The sequence below is a fragment of the Diadema antillarum genome, unplaced genomic scaffold (assembly GCF_040938485.1).
Source record: "Diadema antillarum isolate AM-2024a unplaced genomic scaffold, OU_Dant_1.0 seq00001124_RagTag, whole genome shotgun sequence".
In the NCBI taxonomy this organism is placed as follows: Eukaryota; Metazoa; Echinodermata; class Echinoidea; order Diadematoida; family Diadematidae; genus Diadema; species Diadema antillarum.
In genome coordinates this window covers 417,435-430,831 of record NW_027271938.1, presented here as the reverse complement: position 1 = coordinate 430,831, position 13,397 = coordinate 417,435, and the positions used below count along the sequence as shown (strand labels likewise).

The following is a 13,397-nucleotide window of genomic DNA, read 5'->3' as shown; positions in this document are numbered from 1 at the left end:
TCAGCAAATTTTATTGTTTAATTAGAACAGGGGTGATATTGAGGTTTGTTGAAAAAATCGGCAATCAAAATTTTCAGATGATTTTTAAACATGGAAAAAGCGAAAAGTGTTCAGACCGGAGGAAAATAAAATCTGAAGTCACATTTACTGTAAATCTACAGAATATCATGCCTGCAAAAAGAAAAGTTTAAATTCATCGAAAAAAGAGGATGTGAAGTCGAAGAGGATGTTTTCATGCTCACCGACTCGCTCTGGGGTGTAGAACGAGAGCTGGACCACCGTCTTCCCCCGGATGAAGCCGATCCTCTTCAGAGCAAGAAGGTCCTTGTTGTCGACATCGCCCAGTACCAGCCACCATCCCTCATCCTTGGCCTTGGGGAAGCGAGGGGTGTGGGCCTTACTCTCCTGGGAGCAGTAAGCATAGGATGGAAGCAACGTTCATTGAGTACGGGGTTAGGTGAAGTACTTCGCTGACCTCTTGAGTTGCAGGTTGTGGGTTCAAATAACAGTCAACTTCACATAACATCTTTCACAATAACACTTTGACCCATATGCTCACGGCATCAAATATATTCTCAACATGAGCTCTTGATATTGATATTGATATTGACACCAGTTAAAAGGATGGCATAGTTTTTGGTAGAGATAGGGCTTCAGTTCCACCTTTTTTTTGTGAGATAAAGAGCATTTCATTTGTGAAATATCAAAAAGCATACAATTTCAGGAGGAATTCAAAGCTTATTTGATGAAAATTGGTTATAAAATGGCTGAAGTCCAACTGAAAGGAGGGGCCCACCTTTTATTTGGACAACTTTATTTTACTTCTGTTTTTTTATATCTAAGCCAATTCAAAACTGTTTTTCATCAAACTTTGAATTCCTCTTAGAATAAACTGTACGCTCTTCCATATTCCATAATTATATCAAAGTAGTTTCTAGTTATCTCCCTAAAAGTTAAAATCTGAATTACCCCCACCCCCAAACACACAATACTCAACCAAAATACGCCATCCCTTTAATTTGGTGTTAAAGAGGAGAATTTCCAAGGGAATAGTGGCATTGCTCCAGACAGAGTAAAGACATGACAAATACTGGTAGCAAGAGAGGAGAGATCAGTCATAGGGTAACAGTTGATGGCCCATAGTGCACGTATTGCAGTACACACAGGGGCAATAGTCATCATCACAATTATTGCAGCTATATCTATCATCTTCACTATTAGCCTTACCTGATGGAGAAAAGAGAAATTAAATTCAAGCTGCAAGACATTTTTTTTTCATATCTCAATGCAACAAAAAGAGATGGCTTTTAATTGCAAACTGTGTATACTGTTGGGGAAGTGGCAGTATTAGCCAAAGCTGGTTCTTAATCAGAGGGGGGCTCACTTGGCGAAACGGTATTTTCTTCCAGTAGAAACTCTTTTTGTATTGTATAACTCACTCGTTTTGCCATATATAAATTATTGCAACATTGTCTGGGCAACTTCATACAGTAGTACAAATTCAATATTTTTGCTCCAAAAGAAAGCCATGCGTATTTGTGCTGGGACTGATTATAGAGCTCACACAGACTCAATATTTCAAAAGCATAAAATTCTGAAAATTGATGACATTAATTTTTTACAGACTGCTACCTTCATGTTTCCCTACAACATTCAGTGTTTACCTTCTTATTTCATGAATAGTTTCCAACTCAATAAACAAATCCACTCCTACCCTACAAGAAATGCCTCCAATATTCATCTTATAAATCCCAGAACTTGTTTAGCTAAAAAATCAATTCGGCACACTGGCCCAGACGTATGGAATTCTTTACCATTTCAGTCCCGTGCAATTCGCACGATTGGTTCCTTTAAAAGATTTGTTAAACATATGCTTGTTGCTAAATATCAGTGACTTAATTAACATATCCAGAACATGAATTTCCTTTGTTACTTGAAGCATCTCCATTCTATGTTGTACTCTGCCTTCTGTTGTAGGCATGCCATGGAATGTTTCTCTATTTTTATATACAGATGTAACTGGCCCGTACGTTGCTACACCCAGCCGTTACCTGGCAACAGGGTGTATGCACCTGCAATAGTGTTGTATTTGCACAGTGTGTTATTGTACAGTGAACGAGGAGTCTTTCTATTTCTCTCTCTCTCTCCTGTTCTTTCTCACCATCTTTCATTATCGCCGTCACCTTCTTCTTTGTTTTTCTTTCTTAGCATCACCTGCGTACATGTCCGTGTATGTTTTGTTGTGTAACTGTTTTTGTTGTGTAAAACTAGTTTGTCTTGTTGTAGTTAACCCGTTCCTTCCGCAATTCTCTGAGTGCCTGTAATGCCCCCAAACGAGATTCTTTTCGCCCGTCGACAGAGAGGCACACAGGTTGGTAATCCAGCTGTGTGAAGGCAGTCAAGCGGTTCATTGTGTCCCCCTTTCTACGGTCAACTACATGTGCCCGTGAACAATGGAAATATCGATCGGGTGCGAGGTATGAATAGAGCGTGCGCTGATGAGCTCTCAGAATCTTTTGTTCTACACAAAACCAGGTACCTGAATGAGGTGACTGGGGTCAGCGAACCCGCATTTCTCACTGATCTCAGCCTTGATCATTATGTACATGTTCGTACGAGTTTACAGCAGAACAAGCAAAAAACTAAATCAGGAAAAGGTACATAATACTGTAAAATCCTTTTTTTTTTAAACAGCAGGAGAACAAATCCTGATAGTTTAAACTCTGATCTTTTGATCAAACCCACTTTTCTGAGCATTTTAGCACAAAGAAACATGAATTTAGGCCACTGAAGCAGGCACCCTTGTCTTCATTTTGGGAACCTGGTAAACCAGGTTCCCGTTTATCAGTTGCTCCCACGGGAACCTGGTAAACCAGGTTCCCGTAAGGAACGGGTTAAGTAAACCGACAGTTGGTTGAAACTGTTTATTCATTTATCTGTGTATGAGGCCCCAATATCAAGCTCGGCTTACCGGGGATCCTCCTGTATGGTACCTTGACTTTTTGTTTATTATCATTATGTCTTCGTTCTTTGTCACAAAGATTTGATTACCTGTCATGTGCAAAATTAACCATGAATTATTATGAATCATGTGTTTATTTCTGAAAGTGATCAGAGTTGATTATATTGTGCCATACAGAAACAATAAAATGAAATGAAATGAAATGAAAAAAAGGGGGGGGGAGACTGAATAGCAGTTAACTGGCACACAGATACAATAAACAGGGATGTTTTTACCTTCACATTATGATCGCTATACCTTATATAGATTGCGACTTTTGATCACTGACTCAAAGGCTTGATCTTAAATCTCCTTCGAAAAAGAATATATTTTTAAAATTCTTTTTATCATCATTACAAAGAACATTCCCGTTACACTTTTAAAAGATACCTGACAGAGTTTTTAGGAAAACAAATCTCTCCCGGCAAAGCTAATTGACCCTTGATCTGAACCGAATTTGTTCAAGATATCAATCACTGAATCTACACCTCATGTAGCATACCTAGGTTTATTGTCAATAATATCCACGAAAGGAATTAATAAAGTCATGTTCACAAATCGGGGGTATATGAACAGATGGAAAGATGGTTAAATGGATGACCTGAACACATAATGCCTTCTACATCCTTGGGTTGTGGAGGCATAGAAAACAAACACACAAACACACAAACAGACACACAGACAAACAAAGAAGTAAAGAGGAAGAGATTCCTCACCCTGCTCCGTCTGAGTCTCTTGAGGTCAACCTGTAGGACATACTGCTGGTCTGCATGGACCTGGATGAAATCGTCGTCTCTAGCTCTCCGATCTAAGAGGCAAAAAGTGAAGCGGAACCAAACAACATCCATCATTAACCCTAAAAAGACTGGGGGGGCCTAAAAGGCCCCCCCCCCCTCGACATTTCGCGCGATTACTCTGCAACACGCAATGCTCTCGCCGCGATGCTCTATGACTTTTTTCTTCAAGTTTCCCGCACATTTTGACACCAAATTTGTGACGCCCGGGGGTACGATTCTGAAGTTACATAACATTTTGTACATGCATGTGAGGCCGAAAATGGCTCAAAAATGTGATTTTGTGTACAAAGTCAATGCAAATTGAGTTTTTTCACATGGTTCATATAAATATGCTTATTTTTACTCTCAATGGCTAAAATCAATTTGTTTTAGGAGTTTATGCTTGAAAAAGTGTCTGCCACAAATTTTGTTTAAAAAAACAGCAAAAACAAAAGGTCAAAAAAACAAAGAAATACATAGGAAATTCATGAAACAATAAAATAAATAAGAAATTAATTTTGATACCGAATTTTTTTTCAAGTGCATTTGCTAAGAATGCCACAAAGAATAATTAGACCAAAAATGAGCACTTTTGGAGCTTTATTTACTGATTTAGATCAAAGAGTCTGATTTCTCGCATAAATTAGCATAATTAATCAAAATAAAGTAAAAGAAGACTATTTTGGAAAATTTGAATATACTATCTTGTAGATTACATCGCACACTACCATTGTGCAAATTTTCGCGGCGATCGCGCGATCCACGGCCGAAATCTTAAGGGGGGGCCCTTTAGGCCCCCCCCCCCCAGTCTTTCGAGCTACCAAAATAGCCCAGTCTTTTTAGGGTTAAGGACTTTTTGATTGTGTGGGGACGAGGACGCCTTTCTCGTCCAAGAGTGGATCCAAATTTCTGCAGCCCACTTGTTACGTCCAGGGTGTTACAGGGGAAACTCGGTATAACGAACACTGCTATAACGAGATATCGGTTATAACGAGGAAATTTTCTCGGTCCCAAATTTCCTTCCACACAAGTCTATGTAAAATGCTACTCTTATAGCGAGATCGGCTATAACGAAATAACTGCTATAACGAGATAAATGTTTTGACTTCCAAACAAAGAAAAACATAGTAAATCAAACCTGCTATAGCGAGGTAAAGCAAAATGCCTTCGGTAAAGCTTTACTTCGCCTGTGCTATCATCTTCCGAGATTGTAAAGCTTGATGCGCCAAAAACTGTCTTGTACACACATAATCATTTTCTTCAGTGCACTCCAGCTAGCACTGCATGTTGTACGTGTGAAGTGTGTGTGTGCACGCACACTGATACATGCAGAAAATGTGGTGGGACGGCCATATGTATACATGACATCATCATGACGTTTAGCAGGTGTGAGGCAATCTGATGCTGTGATTGGCCTTCTACTTAGGGAATTCCCCGTCTTCACACACACACGCAGTCATAATGTACATACAGAATGTGTCACATACACACACAGCATTGTGCAGACCATATTCAAGCTTTCCACACAACACACACCCATACGATCACCACATACCAATCCACAGACGATCTCAATACAATCGCAAGCTATATAAATTTACAAATTCAAACATCTACAATTAATAAGAAACACATTCTTGATATTGGATTTCCTTGGCGAAAAACATCTTCTTACACATAAAGGTGAGTAATTCCCTCACACACAATATCAAGTTATCAGTATTGATTGAAATATGATGGGTAGTCCCACATGTGCAAATTAATGTCTTTATTTTATGCCTTCTTTTATGCCTACTGATATAACGAGATATCGGCTATAACGAGGAAAATGACTCGGTCCCGACCATCTCGTTATATCGAGTTTCCACTGTATCACCAACTTCGATTTTCAGTGCACGTCGTTCACAACGTAATGTTATAACGTCATGGCCCCGTCCCCTCCTGCAGGCTGGCAATTGGTGCTGCAAACGATAACGTCATTCCCATCCTGAATCGAGGACATGAAATCCTTGGAAGATTCCGGTGTTGGACATGCTGGAGAACGTGGAGCACTCATAGTTTCTTTAAATGATGTCATTACCTCGCTGTCCACGTCCAGGAAGGGAAATCAAAAAGTCCCTATTACCTGTGGTTCTTGGACTCTTATCCTTTCCACCATCAAATCGAATCAAATCTGATGGGAGGAATATCAGTTGCACTCACTGCTGTAGATAGGTACATATTTCTCCTTCTCTACGGGGACAAGCACTGAAATCCTATGGCCTGATTTCACAAAGGTGGTATAAATTCAGAACATGGTTTATGCAAAATTCTTCTGTGTATATTCACATGACAGATTCTTTACGCCGACAGACGTCAAAGAACAATTGCGCATTGATATAAAGTGAAAGACAAAGGTACGCCCATTTCGTGCTTATTTTTAGTTAATGGTCTGGAAACTTAAACCACCTTCCAAAATTCAGGACTACGTATGGAAGAATCACATCAGACACCACTGACACCAGTAAAAGATACCATATCAATTCTCTCCAGTAGGAGGGATAAGTCCTAACTAACTCACAGGGAAAATGTCACGACAATCATGTTGAGATTTGCACTCAATCTATTCACATATCTTAGAAAAGGAACTCACAAAACATGCTGTACTGTGGATGAGGGATCCCTAATAGCATTATGCAACAAAAACCATGATGGTACTGCTGCCCCCATCAACAGCATGATTGACTGATCTTAAGTGACTCACTCAAGTAGGTTGATGGAAGATGGCGACTCTCCTGATGCCCTCCAGATGCCCACCATCCACTCATGGAGAGGCCTACCTTTACCACCGGCAACCGCTCCATCACCTGCCATATCTGTGGGAGAATCAGAGAGAAAAATTTGTTCGAACTTAACAACAAAATTGCATAACATTCCTAGTATTTTCACATCAAAGATTTTAGTTGCTCAAGTGATTATGCTGAAAAAGACATTTCATAGACAGCAACAGATGTTGATCACCATCAAATATGCCAAATTTGATTTTGTAGTTTGCTGCTTGAACCAATAGCCTCTGTGGCTAGCTGAACGTAAGAGGAAGTCAGATGACAAATATCACAATCTATCCATGGTTGAGAAATCTTTGACAATCACAATCTTTTCACAATTTTTCGCTGCAAATATTCACAGCAAACTCCACGCCAAGTTTAGAAAGTCATGCTCTGATGTACACTTCTTCAAGCAATGTCCTTGGTGGTTTGATTTTGCTATGACCATAATTTCTTGGCCGTCAGCAAGATTTGGTCTAGCCTATAATCTAGGCGGAGGATGCATCTATTGTCTGTGCTGTCACGCTAAAAGTTTTATGCTGCGAGACTATATATAAAATGTCTTTGCTGCATGTGTAAGCAATTCCTCTAATGTAGCAAGACTAGGAACAGTGGAAGCATCCACTGCCTATACCCACTCATCTTGCCTAACTTGTTTTCTTATTAGCGACTACACATCGTACATCAATGGCAGTTTTTCGTACGAAAACTGTCATCGATTCATAGTCGATAATAACAAAACAATGACTGAAGAGAGAGGAGTGATATAGGCGGTGGATGCTTCTTGCATACCCACTCTTCATAGTCTCGCCACATCAGACATATCACTGAATAGCAAAGACATTATAGTCTCGCAGCATCAGATGTTAAGCGCGACAGTAAAGACCATAGCTGCATCCTCTGCCTAGATTATAGGCTAGAATTGGTCCTGTTAACACACACTTACAGGTAATGCTTTGTGACCACAAGACTTTTTTTCCTTAACTCATTGAGGATGAGCTGATTTTGCTGTAACACACATTTCCCATAGACACCTGCCTGAGTAAACTCGGGACTAGTCTTCAACGGGTTAAAAGAATAGCAGAACTTACCTCATCTATCTGTCGCTCATTCAGCTTCTCCCTCAGCATTCCAGCCAGCATCTGTTTGTTTTTGCATTTGTCAACCAGCTCAGGGAGTCCTCCAATCGGACCAGATTTATTTCTGCAGATAACACACATACTTTCTATAATTAGTATTCAAATATTACCATGCTTTGTTTTTCTTTTTGTTGTTGTTGTTGTTGTTTTTTCGAATGGCGCTGACATCTGGAAGCTAATGAACAATCAAGAGAGGCTACCTAATCCCCCTAATCCCTACTCGATCATGATGGTCTTTCTGTTGGACTGAGGTACACTGCTTCACCTGATATAATGCCAAGTTTACAATAAGGTCAAGTCTGGATGGATGACTTTTCATATGAAATGTTGATAAAAAAGCTTGAGTTTAGGAGCTTGAGCACGTTAAAGGTTTTAAAACACACACACACACACACACAAAAATAAAGAAACAATGAAATTCTGTGACTTTGTAAGCAGCTGATCTTGTGTAACATTAGAAAGTCTCACAGGCTCTACAGGAGTGACAATCTTATCACAATAAAAATTTGATCAGGAAAACAAAAGCATATCAATAGCATGGCCAACATAAACATGAAATTACTTATCTTTAGGCCCGAAGTCAGCTGAAATGTGCAATCGCGTCTTCACCAGCTCGAGCTTCAGGCACGGTCGGGTTTATAAGCTCGATACTGGCGCATGCGCACTTAAACGAACAGTAGCGGCGCGAATACACTCCGACCCGACTGCCTAGTACGTTCCTGCGTGGTGTGCAACGCATGCAGTGCCGATGTTTAAGCTCGAGGTGATAAAGACGCGTTACGATTAGTGTGCTACTAAACTATTTTGCAAATTAGCTGGCTATTCTGCAAATCAGTCCAAGATTTTTTGGCTTACTTTCCGATCAGAATAGCACGCTATTTCAGTCTTCATTGCAAAATTAGAGGGCTATTTTCTGATCGGGCTAATTCTTTGGATCAGAAAAAGCGGGCTATTCTTCAAGCTCGAGCTGACGAAGACCTACCTATTGAGATGACTCACCTGAGATATCGGAGGTGGTTGGTCTCCAGATGAGGCAGGGAGAGGAGGGAGCTCTCCTGTGGCCATCTGGCCTGGAGGAGAGACTGTACCAGCTGCATGGTTTGGAGTGCAGTCACTAGCCAGCCGTGGAAGGCTACCACATCAATCATGGCCTACAGCAGCAGTATAGGGGAACAAAGGATTGGTGTTTATTGTCTTTATGTGCCACATTCGCACTCCTGACTCAGTCGACAGCGTGCCAACTTCGCATATTCCACTCAAACACACAAACCCACCCAAACCGGTCAATAAATCGCCAAATGCGACAAAACTATGAAAATGTTTCTCGCTATTCCGTTCCTCTCACATATGGCTTGCATTCTATGTGGTGATTGACTAGAGAGCGGTGTTGTCTACTGGATTTGTGTGTAAATTCTAAGTTTCTGTCACTATTTCATGCCGACAAACCCCCGTTTGAGACGAGACCCCATTGGCAAACGAAGCTGATGGGGTGCTATACCCCCCCTAACGAGTCCTCGTTTGAGAAGTGGGAGGATATGTATTGGCCCATTGCAAAAGGCGTGGCAAACCTGGAGGCCAAGCCAGGGTTTAATGACTACAACAGCTGTCATATTACGTAACAGCATGATAAGGATATCTGCCTGTGGCAGACCATTCAAAGTGAACTCAATTTTCTCTATTCTTTCTAAAGTTTTCAATTTTATATTCTATTGAGAAATTCTATGGTCATCCGTTGTAAATTTCGAACGAAAAAATTTTACCCATAAATAACGAAAATACAGGAATAAGAAGGAGAGCATTGTAGAAGTTTGCCGATGCTGACAATGCATGCGTACACAGATCGACCACCTGCATGTATACCATGAGCTACATAGCCCATGCCAAAACCAAAACAATCTCCTCCTCTCGCGGGTGCCCCCCCCCCCCCCCCCCCCCCCCCCCCCACCCCCCCCCCCCCCCCCCCGGCGGTGACTGATGCTTAGATTAGGCCAGGGTCAAGAAACAGGTGTTTTATATCTTTGGTTTTTAAGTCCTTCATTGCCAAGATATACACAGGCATTTTAGGAAATTACATTTTACAACAGGAATTTACATTTCTTTCAATCTAGGCATATGAATGTGGTAGTGGGAGAGAAAGAGAGCTAACTAAATTTGGACAGAAGATTATATACAGTGTAGAATAATATTATAACTGTTGTTCACATGTTGTATATCTAACAACACTGAACACTGATTGTAGTCAACTGTGATTAACATTTTTACATGGTTGTTTCTACCCCTAACTCACATTTTCGAACTTATTTTGAAGCACTAAAGCTGGATTTTTGTTAAATCTGCTAATGGTAACTAAATAATGCCTTTAATGTCCTATTCAGGTTTTGCCTCCAACTAGAAGGGTTGGTATGATTACACACAACATCGCTCAGCTGTACTTGGGGGATTGAACTCGGGTTACTTGTACTTGGCGGCAGACACGCTACCGATTGTGCAAATCACAGCTCTTCAAAATGATACATGATACGTGAGTAGATGAAGTCACTGCAGTATTCGGATGGCCTGGTCCAAGACCGACTTCGTATCTGTGAAGTAGTCACTGCATGGAAGTGGGTTGCGGGACATGTGGGCTTGGAGAAGAAGGTGTGGTCTTGGTATGGGGACTGTCAAACGAGTGACGATTCACCTCGATAGGGAGCTGTTCGGCAAGGTTGCTGGGGGAAAACACATATTACATGCAACATAACTAACAAGTGCATGTGAACTCAATAAAAAGATTGATCATACAAGATCCATGCACAAGCATCAGAGGAAATCTGCATATCTTTTAATGTTTATGATAAGTTCAATAACGAGGTCATTGGTTTAAAATAAAAGCTCTACCTTTCTTGATTCAAATTGTGGGTGTATCACACATTTTAAACGCCAGAGTGGAATTCACTACACACAATCAATCACATAAAAAAATCTCAACTATTCTTATAACGCTCAAACAAAAATCAAAATTGTAACAATTGTAAAAAGTAAGCACTGATGTTGCAAATTTGGTCTCAAAAGTTGCGCGAGACTTGAACAAAGAAAGTCAAGAAGCCTCGCGATGAGGCCTTCTCGCGTTACAGAATTATAGCGCGAAACGTCGAGGGGGTGGATTCTGCCGCCCCCCCCCCCCCCCTTTAAGGGTTAAGGGATGATATAGTATTGGTTGAGGTGAGGATTCAGTTTTTAACGTTTTGCGAGATATTTAGAAATCACTCTATGAAATGTTATATGGTTTTGAAATGACTGAGATATCTAAAAACAAGGGAAAACAAAGAGATCCTAATAAAAGTCGAGGTCTGTCACATTTTAATAAGATTGCTATTTTGGATATCTCAGACATTTCTAGACCAATTTTCATCAAATATACTGAGAATTCCTTTGAGAATTACATGTTCTTTCATATTTCATAAGAGGTTTCTCATTATCTCACAAACACATATACAAAATAAGACTGAAAAGCTCATCAAAACCAAAACTGTACCATCCCTTTAAAGTCACATAAGAATCAAAAGTGAAAGATATGCACCTGTTGAGTGAATCCTCATTGTGTCTCACTGGTAGATCCTCGTACTCATGGGCATCCTGGGGAGAAAGAACCAACAGATGAGATCTGTCATCACAGAAGCCTGATATAGAGCCGCTCAACTCTTTGTGTGCCAAGGCACTTGGCTTACAGGACAAGTTCACCTTAACCCTTACTTACCTGGGCTATTTAGCAAGCTTGAATTCCTGGGGGGGCCATTATGGCCCCCCCTTCAGATCTCGCCCGTTGATCGCGCGATTGCCGCAAAATTTTGCATGAGCATAAAGCCGGATGTAATCTACAAGACTGTCGAGTTAAATTTTCAAAAAATTAGCATTTTCTATTTTAAATTAATTAATTATGCAAATATATGCAAAAACCTCATTTTCGTCTGTAATTGACTTATAAAAGCTTATGGAATGCTGATTTTTGGTGTAAATATTTCTAGTGACATTCCAAACATTTGTGCGTACAAAAAAATTCAGTGTCAAAATTAATTTCTTATGTTTTTTATTGTTTTATCATTTTTTTATGTATTTCTGTTTTTTCGAACTTTTGTTTTTGTTTTTTTCAGCAGAATTTGTCATACACATCTTTAGAAGCATAATTATACTAAAATAAATTTATTTCAGCCATTAAAATCAAAAATATGAATCTTTATATGAGTTAATTGAAAAAACACAATTTGTATTGACTTTGTACACAAAATCACGTTTTTGAGCAATTTTGGGGTTGACGAAAATTTTTTGAAGGGGCGTGGCTTCGGAACGGTATGCCCGGGCGCAACAAATTTTGTCTTAAAAGTTGCGCGAGACTTGAAAGTAAAAAGTCAGAGAGCGGCGTGGTCAAAAAATTTTGCGCGGCGGAATGGTCATGGAATTCGTCGGGGGGGGGGGGGGGGGGGGGGCCATTATGCCCCCCCCCCCCCCCCCCCCCCCCCAGGTAAGTTAGGGTTAATGTGCATGTGGGTTGAGTGAATGCAGCAGCAGCAACATCAGTAGTACACATCAGTGAAAGTTTGAGGAATATTGGACAATCTGCTCAAAAGTTATGAATTTTTAAAATTTCTGTGCAGTCAATGCTGGATGAGGAGACTACCACAGCGCGTGATGTCAAGATATAAGGATGATATAAGGATGTCACGATATAGAACGATTAGAAAATAGTCTCCTTCAACCTCCCTTTAACAAATATTCTATGATCTCTTCTCTGTTTTTGTTTGTGAAACAAGTCCAAAGACCTCATAAATATGAAGTCAACCTTCATTTCTTTTGTTTGGGGAAAATTCCTAAAGCTGTCATAACCTCATGCCTTACATTATACCGTATGTGCCCCCCCCCCCCCCTTAAAAAAATTACAATGGGACCCTCTGTAACGATAACTTTAGAAAGGTGAATCATTCCCAATACAATTTCAGGTTATGAAACTAGAACTTATTACCCACATCTTACAGAAAACCCCACCCAATTTGGTTCAGTGGTCAAAGAGAAATGAGGATTTTTGAAGAGCATGTCAGGAATCCCTTCCCCTTCCAAGTTCAGTCCATTGTGTTCACACATTATGCAGTTCCATGAGCATTCAAGCGCTAAACTTGGGAGAATTAGACCCATGACATGCTTTACAACGATCCACATTTCTCTGTGACCACTTAACCAAAATTGAATGAGGTATTCTGTAAAATGTAGGTAAGATGTTACATTTTAAGACCCTGAAAAAGCATTCAGACAGTTTCATAATATTGGAAGTTACCAATGCAAAAATCCCATTGTATTTTTTTTTTTTTTTTTTTTTGGGGGGGGGGGAACATACTGTAGTGAACTACTAAATTACCTTGTATAAGTATAAAGGCATACTCAGTCAACACACACACACACACACACACTCCAGTACATAAAATCATACAATACTACATGACTATAAAACATTCCTAGCATCTAAAACTTGCCGACAGAACTGTGATGAGATCTGGTATAGAGCACTCTGGCCCGAGACTATCTTGAAACATGCGGACGGTACGATGGTGGAGGTAGTAGTAGGAGGCAATCCTTCCCAAGGTTGAGGGCTGCAGACTACGGTTGTCCTGGGTGTCCAAAGGATAAGAGACAAAGTGATAGATAT

The 13,397-nt window shown here is 40.2% G+C and overlaps 1 protein-coding gene across 1 annotated transcript in view; it reads right to left on the bottom strand.

Moving 5' to 3' along the window:
• Positions 1–13,397, bottom strand: part of LOC139743955 (activating signal cointegrator 1 complex subunit 3-like) — a 61,333-nt gene that overhangs the window by 2,411 nt on the left and 45,525 nt on the right. The window contains 9 exon segments of the mRNA XM_071654424.1: positions 243–405; positions 3,718–3,809; positions 6,521–6,632; positions 7,676–7,787; positions 8,723–8,874; positions 10,238–10,363; positions 10,365–10,431; positions 11,283–11,338; positions 13,225–13,359. Coding sequence (XP_071510525.1) covers positions 243–405; positions 3,718–3,809; positions 6,521–6,632; positions 7,676–7,787; positions 8,723–8,874; positions 10,238–10,363; positions 10,365–10,431; positions 11,283–11,338; positions 13,225–13,359 — 1,015 coding nt within the window.